Source organism: Paramormyrops kingsleyae, chromosome 3 (assembly GCF_048594095.1).
Source record: "Paramormyrops kingsleyae isolate MSU_618 chromosome 3, PKINGS_0.4, whole genome shotgun sequence".
NCBI lineage: Eukaryota > Metazoa > Chordata > Actinopteri > Osteoglossiformes > Mormyridae > Paramormyrops > Paramormyrops kingsleyae.
Window position 1 is genome coordinate 28,866,893 of NC_132799.1, and position 24,788 is coordinate 28,891,680.

The 24,788-nt window shown below is 43.6% G+C and overlaps 1 protein-coding gene across 1 annotated transcript; it reads left to right on the plus strand.

Moving 5' to 3' along the window:
* The first annotated feature begins 1,994 nt into the window (after nucleotides 1-1,994).
* LOC111843088 (NUAK family SNF1-like kinase 1) lies at nucleotides 1,995-14,172 on the plus strand. The gene is made up of 7 exons (XM_023810317.2): nucleotides 1,995-3,096; nucleotides 7,692-7,812; nucleotides 9,352-9,503; nucleotides 10,364-10,429; nucleotides 10,549-10,668; nucleotides 10,761-10,893; nucleotides 10,997-14,172. The coding sequence occupies exons 1-7, from the start codon at nucleotides 2,821-2,823 to the stop codon at nucleotides 11,923-11,925; spliced, it is 1,797 nt and encodes a 598-aa protein (XP_023666085.2). The 5' UTR covers nucleotides 1,995-2,820; the 3' UTR covers nucleotides 11,926-14,172.
* The last annotated feature ends 10,616 nt before the right edge of the window (nucleotides 14,173-24,788 follow it).

Consider the following 24,788-nt stretch of genomic DNA (forward strand, 5'->3'; position numbering starts at 1 on the left):
ATTATACTAAAAAGACCAGTCCAATGCTATTTTAAGATTGAATTTGTGTCATTTACTATCCAGAACGCATTTGAGGAGTCGGTGAGCCATTTGCTCATTTATCTGATGATTTTTTTTCTTACAGTAGATGGAAGGGTTACAGTTTATGTGAGTCCCCTGGGATTTAAACCCACAACCTCCACATTGTTCAGACAATTCTCTACTTGTTCAGCTATACAGGAGGATACACAGGCACACCTCTTGTCAGAACCAGTTGACTTGGTAGGACCCCACTAAAGAGTGATGACCCCATCCCACGGTGCTACAAGTTCACATACTCCATGTTTTTGCTGGTGGCAGCCTTCTCCAGAACCAGCCCGACCCCCCCAGCAGGATAACCAAGCAGCCCGGTGGGTAGTGATGTCATGCCCTTATCTCCTTCCTTAACTGTTGCCCTAGATATTCATCAGAAGATTGTGAAACCATTTTCACAATCTTTTATATCAGCCTTGTGAAAATTGTGTCACCACAGATAAAGCCCGGTCCTCATTAAGACAACGTTTCACATGCCGCCTGATGCCGGTCTTAAAAGATTCATAACCATTGATTTTTATTTCCAAATATTATTACAGTAATCGTTCTCCACTCGGGTAAAAAAAAAATCAGAATGGAAAATTCATTTAGAAACCATACAAATCTCCACAGTTTTATATATGCCTGCTTATTCTTCTTGGGTCATCTTCAAGAGATAGATTTAAGCATTTTTTTTAAAATCTCATACTGGGACAATGGATAAAAATTGAGTATTTACTATTATTATTTTCTAGCGTGGTTTCTCACAAGGAACACTGCATATAAGCAGCAGAACACTTGTTTGTTCTTTTGCATTTATAACTCCTCTTTCCATAGGTGCTATCCAGAATGATCATTTGCAGCATTTTTAGTGTTTTCCAGTCACATCACAGCTTAAATATTTAGTGCTCATATGACCATGCAATATGGGAAAATATTCAACTTTTGTCGGTTATATTGCTAACAAAGGACTGAATATCAAATAAGACGGTTAGTTATCCGTTGATCGTTTCATTTTGGCCAAAAGAAAACGTTTTTTCTTATTTTTGTTGTGACCAATTTTCTCTCTCAGATGTGGCCTCGTTGCTTTCTCGTTGCTCATTACATCCACGAGAGGGCAGTGTACATATGTTTCTAAAAGATTACGCAAGTAGGACTGGACTGTGTCTAGAATGTAATTTCCGAATTCCGTCTCAGATGAAAAACATTTCTGATTTCATTAAGTGTTCCAGGAGCTTTCAAAGTTGTTTGTTTTCAAGGAAGAAAGGCAGGCATCACCCACGCTAATTGGACATTGTTTGTCTTTAGAAGTTACAAAAAAGGTCATGTCCCTACTGGGATGAGCGTAGGGGGTAGGGGATGGGTTAGAATGGAATGCTTTGGGGTCATATTGCAAACCAAAGCAGTATTGATGGAAGAGGATATTGGTAGCAGACTGCATTCATCGCATTCCAATAGTGAAGGACATTGTAAAGGTGAATTACTGACATTCCTCCTGCAGGACAATAATGTCATCTGTAAAAGGTACTGCTCATCAAACCAGTATCTTCTCTAATGCTACAGTTATTTTTTATTTTCTGTGTCTCAAAAAAAAAAAAAAAACTTATCCTGATCACAGTCACTTGAGTTCTTTCCTTTAAGTTCCACACACCGTGTTTATAAACTAGGCCTAATTAGACTAATTAGCCAGTCACTGCAACTCTGAGCAAATGTAGGGTTCATAATTTTTTTGCAAGTAGTTCAAATTTTCATATTTCCAGGATATTTCAGACGATTCTTTGAATAATCACAAAGCAGACCCAGGCTGTTCAAGAATTATCCAATAGACAAAGTTAACACGTTTACTAAAAATTAGGGACTTAACAGTATCAGTTATTGATCATCAATTTTTATATTATCATATATGTATACATACATACATGCACAAACACGTGTATATGTATCACTACATCGCTTCGTGAATGAAATAACTTGTATGTAGCGGTCGTGTTTGTGGGGGTTGGAGTAGCGACGAATTTGAGATACAGCGAGACGGCTACAGTACGGGAGCAGCTCCGATAACCCCGCCCACCTTGGGCTCAGATCCCTTACTCGGTTTCAGAGCGGCTCAGCTCAGAGGAGGCAAAGGAGAGAGCCGGACGTCTCGGTAGCGGAGTATTATGGCAGAGATTATGCACGGAACCTCCACTTTCCGGATCCCGAATGTTGTACGTTTCTGACAAGGACTCGGGCATGGATCACGCACACGGAGGACCGAGCAGCCGCTTACGGGACAGAATTAGACAGAATTAGGCTTCGCTCTATTTGAATTAACTGGAGACGACTGTTTGCTATTTATAATTTTAATACTGCAGTAGATGTTAGGTTATATCAGATGCCCGGACAAGAGAAATAGAAGAAATTGGTTTTAATGAATATCACTATATTGCATCTTCATCACTTTGAACTTTTAAACACAGATTACTGTAATTTGACTTTTTTTTTTTTTTTAATTAATGGTTCAAGTCTCAAAATGCGTTTTAAAGGTCTTTGACTAATTAATACGAATTTTCGTTTAAAATCTATTAGAGTTTCTCTTTTTTATGGAGCTTGGTAAATGTACCGGGCATGTTTGAAGTTAGGCACTGTTTTACATATCATAATATTATCCCTAAAACTTCATCTATAAATAGCCATTGGCTTATTTATTACATATTATAGATATCAGTATATTAAATAATCAACTTATTTAAAAAGTGGTAGCAAGGTGTCGGAGTTGCAGCACACAGGATGGAGAGTACCTCTCTGTCATCAAACCGGCGGTGTCGTTTGGGAGCCGAGAAAACACAGATTTCTGCAGGAAAGCATCGCAGGGAAGACGCGGCCCTATGTGCAGACTACTGCGGGAAGCCGGCGCAGAAAGCCTGCGAGATCCGACGGGGCTCCAGCGTTAAGAAGCACCACCATAAACACAACCTGAAACACCGATACGAGCTGCTGGAGACTCTGGGGAGGGGGACGTACGGCAAAGTGAAAAGGGCCGTAGAGAGGCAGACCGGGAGAGAGGTGAGTGTTACAGCCGACAGCAGACGCCGAAACGTCAAGTCGCTTAGCAAGCAATCTAACAGTGGCCGGCAATCGCATGGAAGCTTCTAACTTGGGCGAAACGCATGACTTACTTTCTGGCCTTGGTTTAATTTACTGCGATATGTTTGGCAATTACCAATCATACAATTAATGCTGCACGTTCTTCCCAGTGCGGCTGCCAGCACAGCAGAGAAAAGTGCGGTTGCAATTTGAGGCCCCGTAATGAATGTTAACGTAGGCAGCTGATCCCAGTGGGACTTCCCGATGCCAGAGGCCGCAGGGAGCTCGGTCACTCGGCCTTGTCCTCGCCTCTGATCGTGACGGATGCTTGAGAGAGAGCCATTGACAGAACTGCTGTGACTTAAATGACCAGAGGGCCACACTTCACTTACCAGAAACAGACAAACAAACAAAAAGCCTCAGATGCCATCGTCTGTCTTGAAAAGTTCCAGAGGAAACAAATAACTTTATTACTGCTGATGTCTGCATCCAGTGTCCAAATGTTTTTTTTTTTTTGGACTTTCATTGATTCCTGTGGGGAAATTCCCCCAACTTCCTCTCCGTAGGCGAGAGCAAACTGGCCAAGAAGGGCAGCCACCCATGGCAGCACCCAGGGAGCTGGGGGTTAAGGGCCTTGCTGAAGGACCCACAGGTGTTCTAAGGCCAGGCTCGAACCAGCGACCTTCCGATCCCAGGCACAGAGGCTTAGCCCACTGAGCCACACGTAAACCCCTTGAATGTTTCTGCAATGCTGTAAAAAATATTAAAACCAGGCCACGCATTAACGTTTGTGTTAATGTGGCATGTTTTAAAAGTATTTAAAAGCTTTTTTCGTTCCAAAAACCTGCCGGCGCTTCCGACACCAGTCCCTGCAGGGAAATAAAGAATGTTACATCGACATGCACTGCTTTATTTCCCGGAAAATAAAATTCTGTAAGACTATAATGTCGACAGTGGGTAGAAATCTTGGTGGCTGGTTACTGCCATGTGTCAAAGGAAATGGGTTTCATTTATGGACATTCATCACTCCTTGACTAACAGAAATAGCAATAATGATGATAATAGTAATAAGGGTGAACATTTGTGTAGATTGCAGGTAGGTCTGTGTTGGGTGATAGCCCATCTGGTAAGACTTGTAGCCCTTAATCTGTGTGATATGCAAAGGAATGGCTAAGCACATCATTTTGTCAGTAGGACTGATAGATGAAGGGGACACTGTACACCTACCTCTGCTGCTGGCTCATGAGAGTTTTACTTGCATGAAAATCATCTGAGGGCAGAACGAAAAATGATTGGTTCAGAAAGATAACTAATCAGATTGTAGAGGAGTTGCATCCAAGCAACTAGAGGAGGCGGGACCAATATATGTGATTGGTTGCTTGGACACCTCCTCTACAATCTTATTGGTTATCTCCCTGAACCAATCGTTTTTCTTTTTCCCCTCAGAACATTTTTGTGTAAGTAAAACTCCCATGAGTCTGCTGCTCTGATGATCTTTATTCTGAGAGAGAAAAAAAAAATCAAGAAGAGGAGAGGAGCATCTTCAGAAGGGCAGAGGGAGGCCCACTCAGGGGACAGAGTGGGACTGATAGTGTGGGAGCTTGCTAGCCTGAGTGCACAGTATATCTATCATGAGATCATTACCAGAATGCTCTGGGAGGTGACACAGGGCTCTGATCATGCTGCATCTCTACTTTTTTAACTTATCCCACGAAGGACTCGTGTCCATGGATCCGTAAGAGCACAAGGCTGCAGGGCACCTTCTGAATGACTTCCTGGCAGGTGTGAATTAAGGAGCCCAGTCAAATTCATACTTCTCAATAAACGATTAAAACCATTTGGAGCTTAATCTCAAATTTTCACTCTGCATTCATGGGCTCAGTTTGTATTGATGAAACATCTACGCATGATAAACATTTTCATGTAGTTATTTGCAAACATGTTTCCCCCACATGATAAGTTGTGCAGAACACTCTGCATTTCTCTGCAGGACAGACATCCACGTGTGACAAAGCCTGTTTGGAGGACAGTCAAAGGGGATCGTGTCTTGATTACATTATTAAAAACAGGGTAGTGCATCAGCTTTGAAGCATGAAGGTTTTTGGATTGATCATTCCTGGGAACTAGCAGAGCCAGACTCTTGCACCAGCTATATCATTTTCACATTGTGTTTCCTTATTATTTAACATTTTTCCTACAACCAATGAGAATTTTACAGAATCTTTCTCTGTTTATACATTTTCTCCTGATTTTCAGTAAATACTATAAGAAATGAAATAAAAGAACATTCAGCATTTGAAGTATGTGGCTCTTCATATGTTGCACTTTAATAGCTAACCACACAATTTTTAAAAGTCCAATGCTTTTCAGTTGATGTAAACCGAAGAAAATTCTGCTTATTTTAATTAAGTTAATAGTACTAAATTTAACTGACGTCTGTGCATGTTCATGCATGATTGTTTACTGCTGTTTCAAACTGATTACTATTGATGTGACATTCAGGGGTGAGTTTGCCGAAGCCTTAATGCTATGCCGTACGTAAGTTCTATGTTAAAAGATAGAACTTACGAACAACGTAGCGTTACGAAGACTTCGGGAAGCTCACCCCAGATTAGAGCTGCTCGTTTTAACTAGGTTAACTCTGTGACTGTTGCTTTTTTTACTGCGGGTTCCTGATTGAAATGGAAAAATCGAATGATTCCAGCTTGGTTTGTCATTGGCCTGATTTTTGCTTGAAACGTCAGTGGGAAAAATGTCAGAGTGAGGCATAAAAACCTTCTTTGCCCTGCAGTATTGAGATGGTCTCCAGGAGATTGATTTGAGGCTAATGGTTTGTAAGACTAAATCCCAGGATAGAAGCAGCTGTTACTTCTATGAGCAAAGTTATCGGCCTACTTAACCAATTTGGCTCAGTATACAAATGTCAGGTAAGTGTAATATTAATTGAAAAGTATTCTATAATCTCCACTATTCAGTTCAATCTATTTTTATATAGCACCCTTCCAAGTATGGTTCTCCCACTGGGCTTAACATAGATGTAGCAATTGCTTAACAGATAGGCTTGACACAATTATGTTATATAACGTAGCAGTGAGAACACAATTAGACTGGAAATTAATGTTATATAGTTCTTAAAGTCTTTCGGTTGAGCACATCCCTCTAGCTAGACTTTCATAGTACTGCTTTCCTATATATGCTGCAGTTCTTCATCCCAATGCCTGCTACCCATCTGCATGCAGCAAGATCTTCATTCCAGAGGAATAGCTAAAGGTTTTGGCCAAAGTGAGGTTGAGCTGCAGCAAAAGCCCTCTTTGGTCTATTTTCTACCTAATGAGGTAATGGAAAACAGCATAGGACTCATGACTCCTACAAAGAACAGCATTTAATGTCCATCACGGTGCCGGTGGAATATGTCTCCAGTTTCCTGTTTGCATCTCTGTTCCTTACGCTACATAATCAGCAAACGACTTGAGGTATTCGGAGAGGCTTCCTTTTTATGGATGCACATGGTAATTATCCTGGCTTTGGAACAACATATGGTTCTTGTTGTCCTTTGTTAAACGGGGAAGTCTTCCACCGTGCTGGCTGGTCACTTCAGTGGTGAAGCTGCCCCATCCTGCTGGCTACAAACAGACAAGCATGTTTTCCCATAAATGGGAAGATGCGTGGAAGATCACTGATATTGCAGATTTGAGCCCCAGGGGTCCGTAACACTTGATGGAACGTGAAAGGTTGAGGCAACGTAGGTGGAGGAGCACAGACAGACCACAGGATGAAACGGCATCTCCTTCTCGAACTTGCTGTCCAGTCCTGACTTTCGTTGTTCTTGCATCGATGATTGAACACTTTCATAATGCTGCGTTCTGCTACCAAGGTGTCTGTTGGCTTATTGCTTTATTTCACAGAGACAATGCATATTAATAACACTACTGTAAATATGCCAGAGTTAACCACAAGGCTAGTTTCCGTCTGGAGTCCCTATGATTGCTCTGTCCACCTTTGCATGTTTGTACAAATAGGATAACCCCTGTACTGCTGTGAAAACCAGGACTTGCCTTCTGCTTTGCTTACTCTGCCACTTCTACTTCTAAGTAACGTGCATAGATATAGATTCTTTTCAGCTGGACGTTATTGCGTGAGCTGGCAGGAGTCACAGGCAAAGGAATGAAATAGGCCTTTTGTGTCTCCATGGTGATTTATCATTTGCACTGAGGCCACAGACGACTCAATTAATGAAACCCAGTTGGCTCTGCATGACTTATTGGTGCATTAATATATATATTGTTGGTGTTCTCTGTCTTTTTTCAGTTAAGGGGGTCATAGGCCTAATCCCCCACTCAGTGGGAGGAGAGTAGTGAGATTCCAAATGAGACTGAGATATTTAACAATGTCTGTCCTGCATTCTTAACCTTGTGATGTCATGGTAGTATCCTTCTAATGAAGGTATTGTTATGGGTAATTTGAAAGACTCTCTGGTGTATTCACACTGCCTTAATTCATATCCGGCTTCTGATGTTACTTCCTCACAGTCTGTCGTCCTGACTGCGTCTGATAAATCTTTCCTTTCTGGTCAGGTGGCCATCAAGTCCATCCGCAAGGAGAAAATCAAAGATGAGCAGGACATGGTGCACATCCGCAGGGAGATCGAGATCATGTCGTCCCTTCGGCACCCTCACATCATCACCATCTATGAAGGTTAGCAGCCTTGTGCAGAAGAACCACTGGGGTAACTACAGAGTGTCGCTGTGTGTGTCTGCATCATAGGGACTATGGTCTGCCAGCCAGACCCTTGTTACTTTGTGAAATGCTGCTCTTGACCCAATTAGGGCACATGCTGTGCCCCCCCCACACACCCCCCCACCTTGTGTCAAACTCGAGTCACCGTCTCGAGGATACATTTCTGCAGGCTTTAGGGGTGGCTCCTTACAGTATTTACCTTATTTACCTCTGTGTGTGTTGAATATGTGTATCTTGAGACCCAAGTTTCTGGTATCACCCATGTCCAGAGTTAATGGGAGGAGCGAAATGGCTGAACCATGTATCAACTATATTTTTTTTCTTCCCTGGACTCGGTCTGGAACAGCCCGTCACTCAGAAAATCATTCATAGTCTGTTAGCCTACTTCTAAGGTTAAGCTTGACAATGCCTAGGCAGAGACATAACAAAGTAAGGAGACGGGGCTGCAGCTCCTGAAAGAAGGGCTATTCTACAGCCAAGGCAGTGGAAATGAGGACGAGGAGTCATATCTGTCACTTCAGTGCCAAACTAGAGGCCTGCCAAGCCTTCGTTTGCCCTCCAATCATAGGTGGCATTTATAGCCTGCTAGTGGCTGAACCCTACAGCTTGGCCAGTGGCTATGGGCAGGCTGTCAGGCCCTGGTGATCTAACGCGATCTGAGGGGTGTCTTTGAAGCGGATGGGATAGCGGTTAATGCGGGCCGGTGGCCAGTGATAATTCAGCTTCTGTGAACTGGGTCACAGCCTTGCTGACAGGTGGGTCACAGACAGTCAGCAGACCCATCAGGCTAAAAACAGATCAGCAAACCCGGATCAGCATTGGCAGCAAGGAAGAGATCTTGGCTTCAGCTTCAGCTCCCTGGATCCCACAGTCGCAGTATCAGAGCCAGGTGCAGGACGCATCCTGAAACGGCCTTGGTCTCAGGTTACATGTCGCCACGGCAACAGACAAGCCCCAACCCTGGTAGCCAGGTTACGAGAACCTGGCAGAGAGACACATGCATTGGTTACAGGATGAGCAACTTTGCAGGAAAGTAAAGCAGTGCGGTGCCAGTTTGTGGAGGAAAGGCAGGATTATACCAGGGTTTTAGCCTGGTACCTGTTGTCCCAGGGCTTGGTTTGGAGATTGTGAATATGGAGGTCCATATGGCAGTCAGTAGATGGCACCATCTTTGGGAGCCCTTCTGTACCTCGCCAGCAGAAGCTTCCATCTGTTGACCACCACCACCCCCCCTTAACAGCGTCTGTTGTGGGGGCGTGTGATATCTGGCTGAATTGCAAAGCCGTAGAAGGCGGTGAGGGACCTTGTATGCGCTCAGCCTGCCTTGGGATACCATAGCATGGAGCGGTCCCTCTCGGCATCCCGCTAAGTGTGTTCGCACGTGGAGAAGACCGACGGCTTCAGTGTAGGCCCGCGACCCGGATCTGAGACCGACGGAAGCCTGTCTCCAGAAGGCTGCCCCCATTTCACAGCCCTCTTTTCTGTGTCATCCTCCAGTGTTTGAGAACCGGGACAAGATCGTGATTGTGATGGAGTACGCCAGCAAGGGCGAGCTGTACGACTACCTGAATGAGCGGCACCGGCTCACCGAGAGGGAAACCAGGCATTTCTTCAGGCAGATCGTCTCCGCTGTGCACTACTGCCATAAGGTGAGGGAGGCAGGAGTTGACACACTTGAAGCAGCTGCCCTGGCATTGAGCCATGAGAGGCTGTACCATCTGACTGATAACTCCCCTGCCTGAATCGCCAGTCGGATGACCAGGCAGCTCAAAAGATCACATCCTATAATCCACCTTCCCTCATTCCTTCCTCCTGCTGACGTCCCGTCGGCAGAGCAAATCACTCCTATGGCCCAGTGTGCCCACAGCTGAAAACCGGAGGGATGATGTCATTGCTTCTGCTAGCCATAAACGATTAGTATAGGACAGCCATTCAGAATTAGTCCCAGTTGAGGCAACCCAGGATAGGGTGGGACAGTAAGGCGTGTCAGTGACTGTGCAGAATGGACATGCATGATAGGTCAAATCAGTTAGCCACACGTGACGCTCAGGCAACATCCTGGTCAAAATTCTCAACTTCAGATGGTAATGATAATACATTTTATTTATATAGCACCTTTCAAGTCAGAGTGCACAAATGCTTTGTAAGAAAAATATATAAGCATAAACAGAAATCATAATAACAAGAACAAAACACAAACATAATAATAAAACTAAAATTTCAAAAAAAGAAGGAAAAAAAAATCCTGTATATTAAGAAATGCTAAGCGATAAAAGTAGAATCTGGTACAGCCACCTTGATTATGTCAGAAGAATCAGAATCAGAGCAAAGCGTTTATTGAGCGTCATGGCGGCTCTGGTGGGTATTGTGAAGGTTTTGGGGGATTGGGTCATGGGTTATTTAGTTCATTATATGTCTGTTTCTTTGTGGTTTCGTGTATCACATCCATCAACCATATTGGTGCACCTTGCGAAAACTTTATCCTAACGTGTGTTTTTGCGGCTTACAGAATGGGATAGTGCATAGGGACCTGAAACTGGAAAACGTGCTACTGGACGAGAACTTTAACATCAAGGTATGGAGAGCTCCTTATAGATACATTTCTTCTTATAAGTTTCAAAGGGGCTGTAAACCAATGATAAACTTACAAACCTAATTTGCAATTCCCAAAATTGACCCCCTCCACTCCCCCAGATTGCAGATTTTGGCCTCTCCAACCTGTACCACAAAGACAAACTCCTACAGACCTTCTGTGGCAGCCCTCTGTACGCCTCGCCTGAGATCATCAATGGACGGCCCTACCGTGGCCCAGAGGTACACAGCCAATGGCATGCTGTCCCCGTAAGTGGGCCCAGAATGGACTTTTGTGCATATAAGTGTGGGACTGAGGTATCCTGTGTTTGCAGGTGGATAGCTGGGCACTGGGAGTGCTGCTGTACACTCTTATTTATGGGACCATGCCTTTTGATGGAGGAGATCATAGAAACCTTGTCCGTCAGATCAGCAATGGGGAATATCGAGAGCCAGCTCAGCCCTCAGGTACCGTACTTTCGAACATTTCGATACTTTTCTGCCCTGTTGCAATCTCTCTGCTTATTTTTCACACTCTTTTTCTTTACCTCGCCCCTCTCGACTCCTGTAGATGCACGAGGCCTTATCCGCTGGATGTTGATGGTGAACCCGGAACGTCGAGCCACAGTGGAGGACATCGCCCACCACTGGTGGGTTAACTGGGGCTGCAGGAACAGCGTCTGTGATTGTGTCACCACCCACCAGACCAGTTCGCCCCCAGTGCCGCCCCCACGGCAAAACCTTCCCGAGACCCGGACCCTGGGCCGTCTGCGATACTGGAAGCCCAGTCCGGAAGGCGACGGGGGACAGGTCTGCATCCGAGGAGAGGGTGAACCAGGTCTGAAGAGGCCCAAGGGCATCCTGAAATCAAGAATACTGGGAGTTCCCATGCCAGATGCCCCACGTTTCACGCAGGATGTAAACTCTGGTTCTAGTGAGGAAGAGGATGAAACAGGGGGTCTTGCCATAGCAGGCAGCTTGCTGGTTGACATACCACCTCCTTTACCCAAGAAGGGCATTCTGAAAAAGAACAATCAGCGGGAATCGGGCTACTACTCTTCCCCAGAGCGCAGCGAGTCCTCTGAGCTGATGGGGGGTGCTGTGCCAATTTCTCCCACTGGCACACACCCCAGGAGAGTGGTGGGTAAGAAAGGCATTCTGAAACGGAGTGGGAAGTACCCAACTGAGTATACCATACCAACCATGGTGTGCACTAGGGACCCCGTTCTCTTCCATAGTCAGAAGCGGCCCTCGGGCATAGCAGGTAATGAGGGCGTCACCCAGTCCCACGTCAGGGCATCGCTCTCAGCAGAGAGTATACTCCAGCCAGGCCGCTTTGGGAGCCTCAGGGTCAAGCCGGACTTCCCCACAGCAAAGCTATGCCATGGAACACGAGTTTCCGCCAGAGATAATGATGGTTTCTCAATACTGAGCGACATGGGCAACCTAAATCGAGTGTACCAGCAAGCCAAGGACATCAGTCGCCGGATATACTTGTGATTCAGTGGTGGAATGGCTGGGTGGGTTTTTGTGAGTTTGCCGTCCAACCACGATGAGGGTGTTAACAGCCCTGCCACATGCGCACATTCACTGTACAAATCATGCCTGTACAAGTGCTTCCCACATCCAGATGTTTACACTCTTACCAGAAAACCTAGTAGGAACTGCTCTTACAGACACCAGTGACAGAAGTAGAGAAAATCCACCAAATGGGGAAGGGCTCAGTTCCTAGAAGAAGCACCACAGAACTTGGTGTTTAGGTGCCTGGACCTCAGTGGGGAAAAAACCCCCCAAAGATCGAACTTCAAATGACTGGTAATGTGGATCACAGTTTCCGGTAGAAAATGCATCATTGCAAATTAGAGTTGGCATGTCTGCTGTTACGAAACTGACATCCGTATAAAATAATATACTCTGCTATCTGAATGTGTATCTTGGATGTAACCTTCACGTGGAAAACACGAGGGCATATATGTCCTCTCTATGAAAGAATTCTGCATATAGAGTGTTAGATATTTCTGCTGTAGGAAGTGCCTTATGTAAATGAATGTTTTATACATGTCTCCGTTTGATTTAACATGAATAGGAACTGCATGTAGGAAGTGCGGGAGATGATTGGGGAAGATATCTTAAGAGACAGAATGGCTTTGAGGGAGAACCAAGGGATGACATTTTCTCTTTGAGGCAGTGTCCACCCACCTGGTTTGAAGAGTCAGTTAAACAGGACGTTACAGAAGTGTTGAGTTAAGGGATGGAAGCTTGGGAATGTGTTCAGTGGAAAAAGTAAAATGAGATCCTAAAGTAATAGAGAGAATACTTTGTTGCTCTTGCCTCTTGGTTACGATTGTACTTTGTCACCATGCAGTAATTGTCTGGACAGAAAACTTTTGTAAAATGCACTCTATCGTTTCCCTGAATGAAATGAGAATTGAAAGCATTGATAGTAAAAGGTCTGGGCTGATGCCTGCTTTTCCCTCCCTGGGGCAGAGATGGGCTGTAAAGGCATCAGTAGGTTTAATGATAAACCCTCGTAAAGAGTAGATGCAAGACATGGAAGCCACACGAAGACATCAGGTTTACCCAACAGGGAGTCTCCCCTCCCCCATGTTTAATTTTTTTTTAAGTAATGCCATTTATATATGCATTCTGCTTGTGAAGGAAATGTCACCATCCTGTTTAGTGTGTAGTAGTGTCAGCGTGTGTAACCAGTTCCTTGGTATGAATGGAAATGGCAAATTACGTCATAATGTGTCTTGTAACCATTTGTCATCAACTGGATTTACAGTGATTGGATTATGCTGTTCATACTATGTTAGTATTTTTCATTGTTACAAAACTGTTTTCGATCAGAATACAGAAATTATATTGCTTTGTGTAATGGTAAGCTTCTTTTTCATCCTGACTACCAGCAGTGGAGCTGTTGAACCTCAGTGGAGAAAAATAGTTGTTTGAAAGCAGATTTGGGTGTTTGAAGCAGGTACAGATGTTTACCATACATCCCTGTTTTGCTGCCAGAGCACCAAAATGCTTTTTAAACCTCTGCACAGCCGTTCTTTACGGGTCTAGAGCAGAATGCAGTAGGGTATCCCAAGTACAGTGAGTTGGTGGTCTTAAAATATGTATATTTTCCTTTATACTTTCTCATTGGCCTCATTTGGGTTTATGCTGGGGGCCATACAGATGTTGTTAATACTATTGCAGGTTTACCAAGATTATTATAAGTTAAACTGTTTAAATCAAGATTGTTCTTTTTTATGTAAGCGAATTTAAACTTTCTGACAAACTGGAATTAAATTTCAGTCATCTTGCATGTCCATTTTAAAGAAAGTTTCATGGAAAAAAATGGCTTTATATTAAATTTAAAAATAGTATGTTATTTAAGCATTTTGTTGTGTATGGTAATCACTGACACCATCATGGTCATCATTTCAGTATGGATAACTTAGCTGGTGTTCAGTGCCTTTGATATCAACATGATCTTGTTTGTTTATGAACGTGATAATTGCTACCTTCTTGTTACCTTTGTATGTATTGGGGTTAAAGACATGGTGCTGTGACAGGAGTAGGTACAGCATACAATTCCCATGATCCTTTGAGGCGGCCTGTGGGCGCAGCCAGATGACTGGCATCCATGTTTGTCCTGTGAATTGGCACTGTCACTGAATACATTATCGTGGGCAAGATCCCATTTCCAGTTTATCGCTCCCTCTTAGCTGTCTTTTCAAATAAACTGAACATTCCAGATCATCTCTTTTGTTATTTTTCCTGATAATGCAAATAATTCAATAATCCCAGTCACATACTTCTATAAAACTGTGTATACTGTAGATAAAAATGTTAAGCTGGAGTCAATGGGACATTACTAGGCCCTGGTTAGCATTGTACAATTGAATTTTTAATAAGGTTGTGAGAAAGTACTAAAAAGTACAGTTTTCTGTGGGTCATTTAAGATAAAAACTGACTCCAGAAAAAACGGGATAAGCAATATCTGGATCCACAAAGCCATGAAGCAGTGAATGAACTTAAAATATATCTATATATACAGTATATAGATATGAATGACAATGAGTTATTGAAAAGTCTCTGCTCAGTGCTGTCTGTTGAGTGTAGCTGTAAGAGGAGATAGCTTACTCCTCTCTGAATGGTAGCTGCTAGCTGTTCCACAACGAGGTCTCGTTTGACGTCACTGCTGAGGTCGATGCTTCGTGGTTTTTGGGTCACCCAGTTCTCCTTTGCTAACCTGTGAGAGATTGCGCTGCACCCCTTCCCCACCCACCAACCTTTCCTATTTAGTCAGGCTGCTTTTAGCCCCTAGCACTGGAATTTTAGGCCAGGTCATCTGAGCTATGACGTTGTGGGAAAAGTCTGGCCTGCACTCAGTACCAGTAGAGCTTGGGAAGTGGGCCAGAGACAGCCAGTCGAGAAAAGACACTGCCAACTCAGGGAGGGACGTGCAGTCACAGGCATAGATACCTAACTTGCAAATGGATGTCCATCCACAGGTATTGATATCCAATGCATACTACTGCAGGCAGGGACAACTAACCTAGGATGTGACGTACAAACACACTTCCTTTGCACTTTTAATTGATTCTAGAAGTCAACGGCTTGCCCTTTGAGAACTAGTATGCCTCCTTTCACACGAAGCTCACACTCCGTTGCATGCTAACAATTCCAGGTGAGTTACAGTCATTTGGTTGGCTTTCAGTGTTACTGTGCTGATAAGACCTTCCTTCATGTCCTTTGAAACACCACTAGGCCAAGACACAATTTGAAAAAGTTGTCGTCAACTGGATCTGCACCCAATGTACCAGGACCCAGAAACATTCAATTTTATTGCACTCCTAGGAATTCTTGACCACAGATGGACAACATGTCTGTCTTAATGTGACCTGTCCCATGCTCAAAATTCCAAGTGCTACTTTGTGTTCTAATCCTGCTGCAAAAGCCACTTGATCCATTACAATTTCCCGAGCACAGCACTAAGTCAAGATTTCGGTGAGGAAAATGATCACAGGGATGTGCAGCAACCGTAATTGCTATGTAGTAATTGCAGGGGAAATGCAAGGAAGTCATTAGTGGCCATTACTCTTAAAACAACATGGGGTTGAAGGAACTGGCCTGGAGGTTTTGCATTTGGACAGGAAGGCCCACGCACACACGGTTCGTTAAGATTGGAGCCGACCTTCTCAGCTCCGGGCAAGAAGCCTCTGGGAACAACTTTAGCCACAGCCCAGAGATACGTGGCATCTGGCTTTGGGATTGTCTCCCGGCCGCAGCATTTAGGAGGCCTTCCTTTACCCTGGCCTTCGATTTCCATCCTCCTCTTTAAGCAGAAACATCGTAAGACCCTCCAGATGCTTACCCCAGCTGTACCTCTCTCCTTCTATCTGGCACACCCTCCTCGCAACTCACTGTCCCTGTCTTTCTAAGAATAAAAATGTATTCTGCATATTTTTATGTAGTGCACAAACACTTAAAAAAGCAATACAATTTATACTCGTAAGGGATAGAAGAAAATTTGGTGCACACTCTTCCCTGAATGCTTACAGTAAAGAATCTGATCAGACGTATGAAGAAAAGCATGTAAAAATGTCCTGAAGTAATAAAAGCTTCTGACTGTTTCGGTCATCTTCCACAAGCCCTCTGACCTGCAGTGTGTCAAAGATGGACAGAGATGTGTCTCTCTGCCCTATTGATGGATCACTCTGGGAGATGTGCATGGATCCTGCAGAGAAAACCAGACACATCTCTAGGCCAGATCAAGATATGAAGCAGCGTCACCAGGCTGCCCTTCTCACACACCTGGTGCTGGATCAACATCACCGACGGCCTGGAGGCCCAAGTAAAGCCACGATCAGCGAGCTGTTCACACCTGAGGTAATCGCCCAAGATAGAAAGTCTCTCTCAACACCTTGTGATTCATGCCTTTTGCATCTGCATGATGCTATATTTGGGAAATGGAAATAATTGATTTCCACCAGAAGAAACACCATGAGACAAGCAGCCTTTAGCTGAGATGGAAAGTTCAAATATGTCTTTTACTTTAGGGGGTGTTGAATAAAGATGAAGAGACAAAGCATGGCTTTTTGGCAGACAGTTCTGAAATGCATCCATGATTACTAAGATATGACTCTGATGCATGCTGGCTTACCTTCAAACTATACACTCTTAAGCACTTGGGTGCTTAATGATTTCTATTACTTTGTTCTAAGGTACAGGAAGAAAATATAAAAGGCAGACTTTCAGCATAGCCATAGTTATGTTTTAAGTTAATTATGGCTCACCGCAGATGCAGTGATTAAGAAACTGTAACGTGACGGAAATGTTGGTTTCCCAGTTGGAGAAATGTTATCAGCTAAGGGTCAGCTCAGGATTCCAGCACTGTGCCACAAAATCAAAGCTTATTGTTCACCTTCAAATTACTGTTTTCATGCATCCTTAGGAATAAACAGTTTAGTTTCTCTACAGTCTACTGTGTTAAATTACATCTGTATAGCTGTATACAAATGGTTCATTAGTAGCATGTGTTTCATTGTACAAGCCTTAATGGCACAAACAGAAATCAGAACAATTTGGAATTAACTTGCTTGTAGCCTGCAGCTACGACGCCCTGCTCATGACATCACCATGAAAATGATATATATTGTGGCCACGTTTTAATATATCATGGGAACGAATTAATAAAATGTGGCCACGATTGAACTAAAACGAGGGAACAAATTAATAAAACGTGGCCACGATTTAACTAAAACGAGGGAACAAATCAATTCGGTAAAGCTCCCTGCCTCTCAATATTCTACGTAAGTGTGAGGCTCCATACGTCATTGCCTCTCGCTAATAATAATTCCTTGCAATGCAAGGCTTTTAAGAATGTGTTTGTGGGTCATCCCAAACTAGGGTTGCCACTTCCAATCTGAAGTAATAAGGAACTTCCCTCACAATAAAACATGCAGAGCGGTGGAGCACAATTAAAATTTGGTGGGGGGGTGGGTCAAATCACAAATGTCAGACAAACTGCAACAGGACACCACGTTTTATTTTTCAATACTGGATGATCCTGTAAAATACGGGACGGATGGCCACTCTATTCCCACCTTAAAATTAAATTCAATTGAACTATCTCTGTCCATAGCAGCAGATGCAGATGCTTAGCGGCCTAAACGAAAGCAATGCATTAGGCAATAAGAAGACTATGTACTAAAATTTTAAGTTTTAATATATTGTGGGAATGAATAAAACGTGACCGCGATTTACCTAAAATGAGGGAATGAATTAGTAAATTAGTAAAATGTGGCCACGATTTAGAATATTGTGGGAACGATTTGTAAAACATGGCCACGATATACAGTATATAATTTTTATATTTATGTCATGAGCCGGGCTCCACATATAGCTGAAATTGTATGAAGTCAAGAGAACTGGTGTGAATATGTGTGATATTAGTACAGAAGGGCTTGCACATAAGTGAGGTAAGTGAAATGGAATTAGACTGGCTCATATAACAGCAGTTATATAAATAAATAATGTGTCAATGACTGCTTCTTTCATCTCAATGCACACAATCGCATTCACCATGTCAGACAGATAGCATGACCAGTGGTCACTGGACTCCACAGAAAGTGCAGCACCGTTCTACCCCAGGCCCACATGCATGCTGGAGTCTGATCTGTCCCCCCTCCCCAACCCCCATCAACTCTAACTTTGGTCAATAGACACGGATATCTGCATAAAGGAACTGGCCACCCCAGCATCAGTTCAGTTTAGGTCTCGTTACAACGGTTGACAGAAAAACAGAGTAGAAATAAGGGCCTCTGATTGAGGGTTACGGTCCAAAAGAGGCATTTTTCTACCTGTTACATTTTTGGTCTATGGACTGAATCAGTAGGAATCCTAACAGAGATTCCACAGGTGAAATTGCTTGTTTGCTAAATTTCATCAGCAACATACACAAGGTCAAGGTCTGCTGCATCCGAAAAAAAAATGCCAGGAGGATCGATCGCATGGTCCAGACTCAGTTGCTTCAGTCCGGATGTGGACTGGAGACCACCAGTTGGTGACCACGGTGAGTTTACTCAAAGTCATCAGCAAGAATGTGGGTGAATTAAACATTGTCAGAGTGCATGATGGCTGAACAAGCTTTTATTATACAGGACATTTCTGTAAACATGCCTTTATATTGTTTTTATTGAAACGACTCTTTAGGCATGCATATATGTCATAATATCAAGTACATGGTAACAGTAAACACATTGTTTTCAATCATCTACTACCAATGCTGTGTCTTCAATGCCAAAGCTTTATTTTGAGACTAATCCACTTACTAGTTCAGTCGAGTCAATGTTTCATCATTGCAGTCCATTCACTCCATCCAGACCCTATGTTGACATTCCTGGATTTTCTGTTTCCCTTTGTACCCCAAGGTTCACTTCCAGCTCTTTATTATTCATCACTCAAGGCGCTGTTTAGTGTCTCTTGGCTAAATACAAAGAAATAAGAGTAATGCACATGTTTACAGTCTCCGGCTGGAAACAAAACAAGGGAAAGGGGTCTTTCGTGTCATTAAAACCAAGAAGAAAGGAGAAACCAGATGCCACGGTCAAACCCTCAAATCTTCATGGTACTGATGTCTTTCATGCAAATTTCTTGTTGACTGTTGCTGCACAAGTGGGAACAGATGGTGTTTACATGTTTAAGAGGAGGCATATGGGAGGCATGAAGTCTTGTTTGGGGCTCTAGCATGCCTGGAAAATGTCTGCCCTGCAGGTAAGTCTTGCCCGTACAAGCAGTTAAGAACTCCTGCAGGTAAGTCCTGTCTGAGTGGCAGTTTTAAGACTTAACAAAGATAGCTGGTCAGCAGAACATCTCAAATGATTTATGGGTAATGAATCAACATATAGGTTAATGTAAGATATCTAACAGCCAATGAGGAGAAAGTAAGAAGATACCTAAGCTATCGCTCTTTTGCCCTTAGGTCTGGACAGAAATAATGGAAGTATACAGTGATTAAGAATACAATATAAAATTAAACGCTCTGTAAGTATGTAAACTTCAGCATTCCCATTAGTACACAGTATTTTTCTTGACACCTTGGATCCGCTGGGGCAGGAAGGAAGGGATGTAATCTGCAATATAAAGGTAGCAGAGTTAGTAGAGGTTTTACACAGAGGGGTAAAGTCAGCTGCCCTCAGTGTCCTCCGAGTAACGGGATCACTGCAGGCAGCTGCATTTGACACTGCCCATGACAGACAAGACGAGGCCTGTATTGTGATCCAGTAACGTGGGGGCAAATGGTGTCCAGCATTTACTACATCGACAATTTAGATGGTTCCTCTTAATTCCCAAAGAACCAAGGGAGTGTGTCTGGTTAACTTCGGCCTTCTAGAATCCACACAGCTCCTTCAACAATTACTTCATTGTTGCAGTATTTTTATGATGCTCCCCTGTTGTTATGCATTGTTTCTACTCATTAGTAAAGTCTTCAGGTTGCCTTTAAAGTGGGCATCTAACAATTGATGTTACTCAGAAAAAATGTACTTCTAATGTACGTCTATAAATCTCCTACCAAACCAAACTGATGGAATGTTTTCATTTTATTTTTTGGTGACACAACAGTGCTCTGCACTAACAATTATACATTTATAAACCCGGGTTTGCTGACGACTGTGCAAGCCAGTGATGCCTTGGGTTTGAAGCCCTTCATTAATGTATTGGGAAATGTATTATAACTCAATCTGTCACCAGTATATAAAAATGCTGGCTAAACTGTGACCATATTCCTGTACTGAAAACCACCCAATGGCCCAGTGTTAGCCCTGTGTCAGTTAATGTTGAAGTGGTCTTTCAGTCATAGCTATTTTAGCAAGAAAGTTAAAAATCAAAACTCTGTTAGGATGCTACTTTGAGCTTCATTGATGAGCTTCAATGTCGAATCTTCCACTATTGTGGCCTCTTCATCCATGGATTATGGATGAAGAAGATGGTGTTGGAAAAGACACTACATTACTGCTAACACCTATAAAATAGTTACCACCACCTGGGGAGATTCTAAGATTGTTTTAAGGTGAGGGCCATAAACTTATCATTAGCAAGTGACATGAATTGAATAAGTGAGTAAAAGGGGAGGGGGCACTCTGGGAGCCAATCAGCTTTCAGCTGGAGCCAGTGGCTCCACTCCTGTATATGCTCCTAGCCACCACCCCCAAGATGGCTTGGCTACTGCAACAATGATCATTTGTTGGTGTCCATTGGGCCAACATCAGCCATGGCTGCACATGTCCCTCATAAGCACCCACAAGTATGAGGTCACAAGAAATGCTGAGCACAGCAACAGCCAACCACTCAGTTCCAGCAGCATAGAACGTCCTGGAATCAAGAACACGATGAAATCTTCAACTACTGCAAGTCTGCTTCATTCTCTAAATAAAGATCTTTCAGTGTCGGCAAAATTTCTGATAAATTATGGTCTGGCAATATAACTGACAGGAATGAGTTCTTTTAATTTCCCAGCTAAATAAAATAAAACACAGCTGGCTGGTTTTGCAAAATTCCATTCCAAAGACAGTATTAATTACTTTAATATCAGCAAGAAAGCAAGACCAGCTTTTTGTGTCCTCTTCATTTTAATTTACAGCCTTTTATTTCTAGAGCAATCAAGCACTACCAAGGGAATATTTTAAGACTCAGAAAATATCTGCTCTGTTGTTTTTTTATTACTTGGGGCAAAATGTTTTGAGGCGGCCCTCTTTTGGAAGGCAGCAGTGCTCACATGATTAACTGCTCCAGGTGTGAATCCCATGGTCTCCTCAAAGTCTGCCCACTAAACAAATGCAAGGAACTGTGCCAAACCTATGGCCAGTCTGCAAGCACATGCTAGTATGCAGCTTGGCTGAAACCAGCCTCAATCAATGTGAAAATAGGACCATTCCTTCCTCCTGTAATGAACGCAGAGTTTCACAGATCATTGATGCTTTTAACCGTGCACTGCCCTCACAGCCTCGACCCCCTGGGCTTGAGTGGGCCTGTGGAATCTACATTGCTGCCTTTGGAATTTGCACCACCAGCAGTGGGGCTGTTCTAGTGGGGGGGGGGAAGAAATAATTGCATGGTTAGACATCAAGTACCAGTGAACTGGAAAGGACAGCAGACAGCGCTGGAGGAAAGCCATGAATCAGCCCCCTGGGGGGTCAGCAGACTCTGTAGCTCTTAGGGTCAGTGAGGTAATTGATGGAACCGGTGAGCGAGTTTCACTCGCATTCCTACACGGGTGAATCTACAACAGGCATTGCAGACTGTGGCTGGATCTTCATTCTGGAATCAGTCCAATGTTATGAAAAGGTAAAGCAAGGATGATCTGTTTTACTATCTGGAAAAGAATGGAAGATGTATTACTTACTAATACAGTGAAGACTTTACAGCAAACTGACTTCTGGGTTGGGGCACAAATCATCTGTCCCTGAGATTTTAAGAGATTGTGTCATTGGCTCCTGGCTCTGACCGGCTCCCAAACTCTGTTCTCATTAGTACACTGTGACTGGGAGTATCAGTCAGTGAAACTGATAACTGACACTGTAGCTGACTGTCGTGCCAGTCTTCTGAGAAGAGGCCAAGCAGCCACATCTTGCTGACTTGTCACTGGTGAGCTGCATTAGCTCTCATCACTGGCTCTGCTAGAGAGCATGAACAGGAAGGTGGACTTGTGTGATTCAGAGGAGTGCTCAGGTGGAGTGCTCAGGTGCCATCCACAGCTTCCTGTCTATAGCTTGGAGTGAGACAACTGGGAATAACTGAACCCTTTTATGAGTCAGGTTATCCATACACAGCAACTCACCTTGACAAAAACATGCTGTCACTGACAGTGAAAGTTTAAAAAAAAGCACACAGGGAGAATGATAACCTGACCAAAGGTTTGTGCAATTTCCCCACAAGAAGTCACTGCAACCTAGAAGTGATAAAGCAACATAAAATCCCTTCATATGTTTACATTAATTTACTTAGCATATGTTTTTGTCCAAAACAACATGTCAGTGATAATAAGACAGCAGAGTCCGGCTAAGGGCCTTGCTCAAGGGTCCAACAGTGACATCACTCTGCCAGCCACACGATTTAAATCAGTGACCTTCCAGTTATGGGCACAGAGTCCTAACCCGCAGAGCTAAAATGATGTGAATCATTTTACTGTGACGTCAGCTTCTGCTGCTGTATTTACATGTGCATGGACCTGTTCCTCACTTCCGGGTCTAAGATGTTTTTTTTAATAAGCTTAGCAGGGGGCTATAACCACATGACGGTTAGATCAAGGTCAAAAGAGGCACATACAGCTGCCAAAGTAGATGAGTGGCCAGTCTTCCCAATAAGGAGTTCATCATTAAACACAATATTCAGAAGAGATGATCCCTATGTCCTTGTCACTTTGAATGGACGATGGGTTAGCTACGATGACCACAGTCACATAACAAGATGGCTGTACTGAGAAGCACAGAAGAAAGCAGAACATGTGTATGGATACCTGCTCCAGGCACAATGTTTGTGTGCCCAGCTGGCCGTTGCTCTCTTTGACTTTACCGCAGTGCAGTGCAGGTTGGACACTGTATAGAAGACAAGAAGATCTAGGCAAACAGTTGGGTTTATTATAACCAAGTTATGTTTTGATAGTGGGACTGAGAGAGGTCTGTTTGACTGTCAGCTGTGGAAGTCAATAAGATGTTTGCACTAAGCGCTTTGAGTCCTGTTTGTGACAGGGTTTGTATGCTTTGGCACAGCATATGTTGGCGTTCCGAACGTGTACCAAGTCCACCTAGTTAACATACAATCATCTCCCATACTGACATTATGGAGATATTTGCATGGTTAGGTTTTCAAAGAAAACTGTTGCCAGTCAAAGGCTGTTTAGAACATTTAATTGCATGGATGGCAGATTACTTTTTACATAACATATGAAGAATTCAGGCAAAAGTACTCAAAATGCCCTCCAGGGACCTGAACCTAGCCTCTAGTCTAATTATGTCACCGTGAGACCCAGATTCAAAGAGCCACATTAAAAATCACCTGGTAAGTTTCCTGTCACACTCACTGTTCATGACTCACATGTCTACCATAGAACCAGGTGGCTCATTCTTCCATAAAACTGCACTCCCCTAAACACCGCCCCCTTATAACCCACACTTACAGTACACCACACATTGTCCCTCTGTGTCAGGTAGGCTCCTATGAGACATTACATTTCTTTTAATCATTTAGCCAAAGCGATGTACATCTTTCAGAAAGCGGGCTCAGACAGTCTCTGGAGCAACTGGGGGTTAAGGGCCTTGCTCAGTGGTGAAATTACTAAGCTGTTCCTGGGATTTGAACCTGTGACCTGCTGATCACAGGCACAGTGTCCTATCCCGCTGAGACACACGCTGCTCTGCAGGCTGACACAGGTTGAATATTTTGCCCGAACTACAAGATTATAGCACTGCCAGTGCATTACTCCAAGGGCCTTTAAGTGGTGACAATATAATGAATCACAGGTAGGATCCACCCAAAGACTAGAAGACTGTTGACAAACTGTGAATTCCCAAAAGCTGTGCAATGTTGAAAGATTCCAAGATTTTCCACCACCAGTGTCACTTTCGAAACCAGCACACAATCAAATCAGGTAACAACTGGATCTGGACATGTTACAGATGCACACACCCAAACCACCCCCCCCCCCCCAGAAGTCAAATGCTGAGAGGTACCGATTCAGACAAACAGCAGCTGCCAGGCATTGCATAACTGACCTCTCCTTGAACCTGACATGTCAACAGGCCCATAGCGTGTTTTGTTTTTCTCCAGTGTAACACACCCCTCTGTACTTTTTTGACAAACTGTCTGTGCTAGATAGCAGCCAATGGGCATCCACAGCTGCCGAATCCCGCGGCACCTTACACAGTAGGTTACGCTACCCATGCGCCAGCAGAAATGATCAGTGTGTGAGACTGTGAATGGAATCAAACCAAAACAAACTAGTAAAGCCTAAAAGCTGACAAGCTTCAAGACTGAGATGTCACGCCTCGTATTTTCTATGGACCCCGACTCCTGTTAAATGAAGTCCTGAAGATGCAGTTAGATGACACAAAGGAGCTGGCTGTAGGGACAAGCTTCATCTCACCATATGTCCTTCTTGCCCTGCACCCACGCACTCCGAATGTGCATACTTCTAACATCTGACCCTTCACCTTTAACTCCACATTCCAGGCCTGTACACAAGCTGTCCATTGCCAAATTAAGTCTGGACAAGAAAATTGTTCCCCAGGTTCCCCGGACCCATGACTCAATGAACATAAAGATTACATACATATCGGGAACTTTCTAGTCGCATGTCTATACTAGTCTCCATC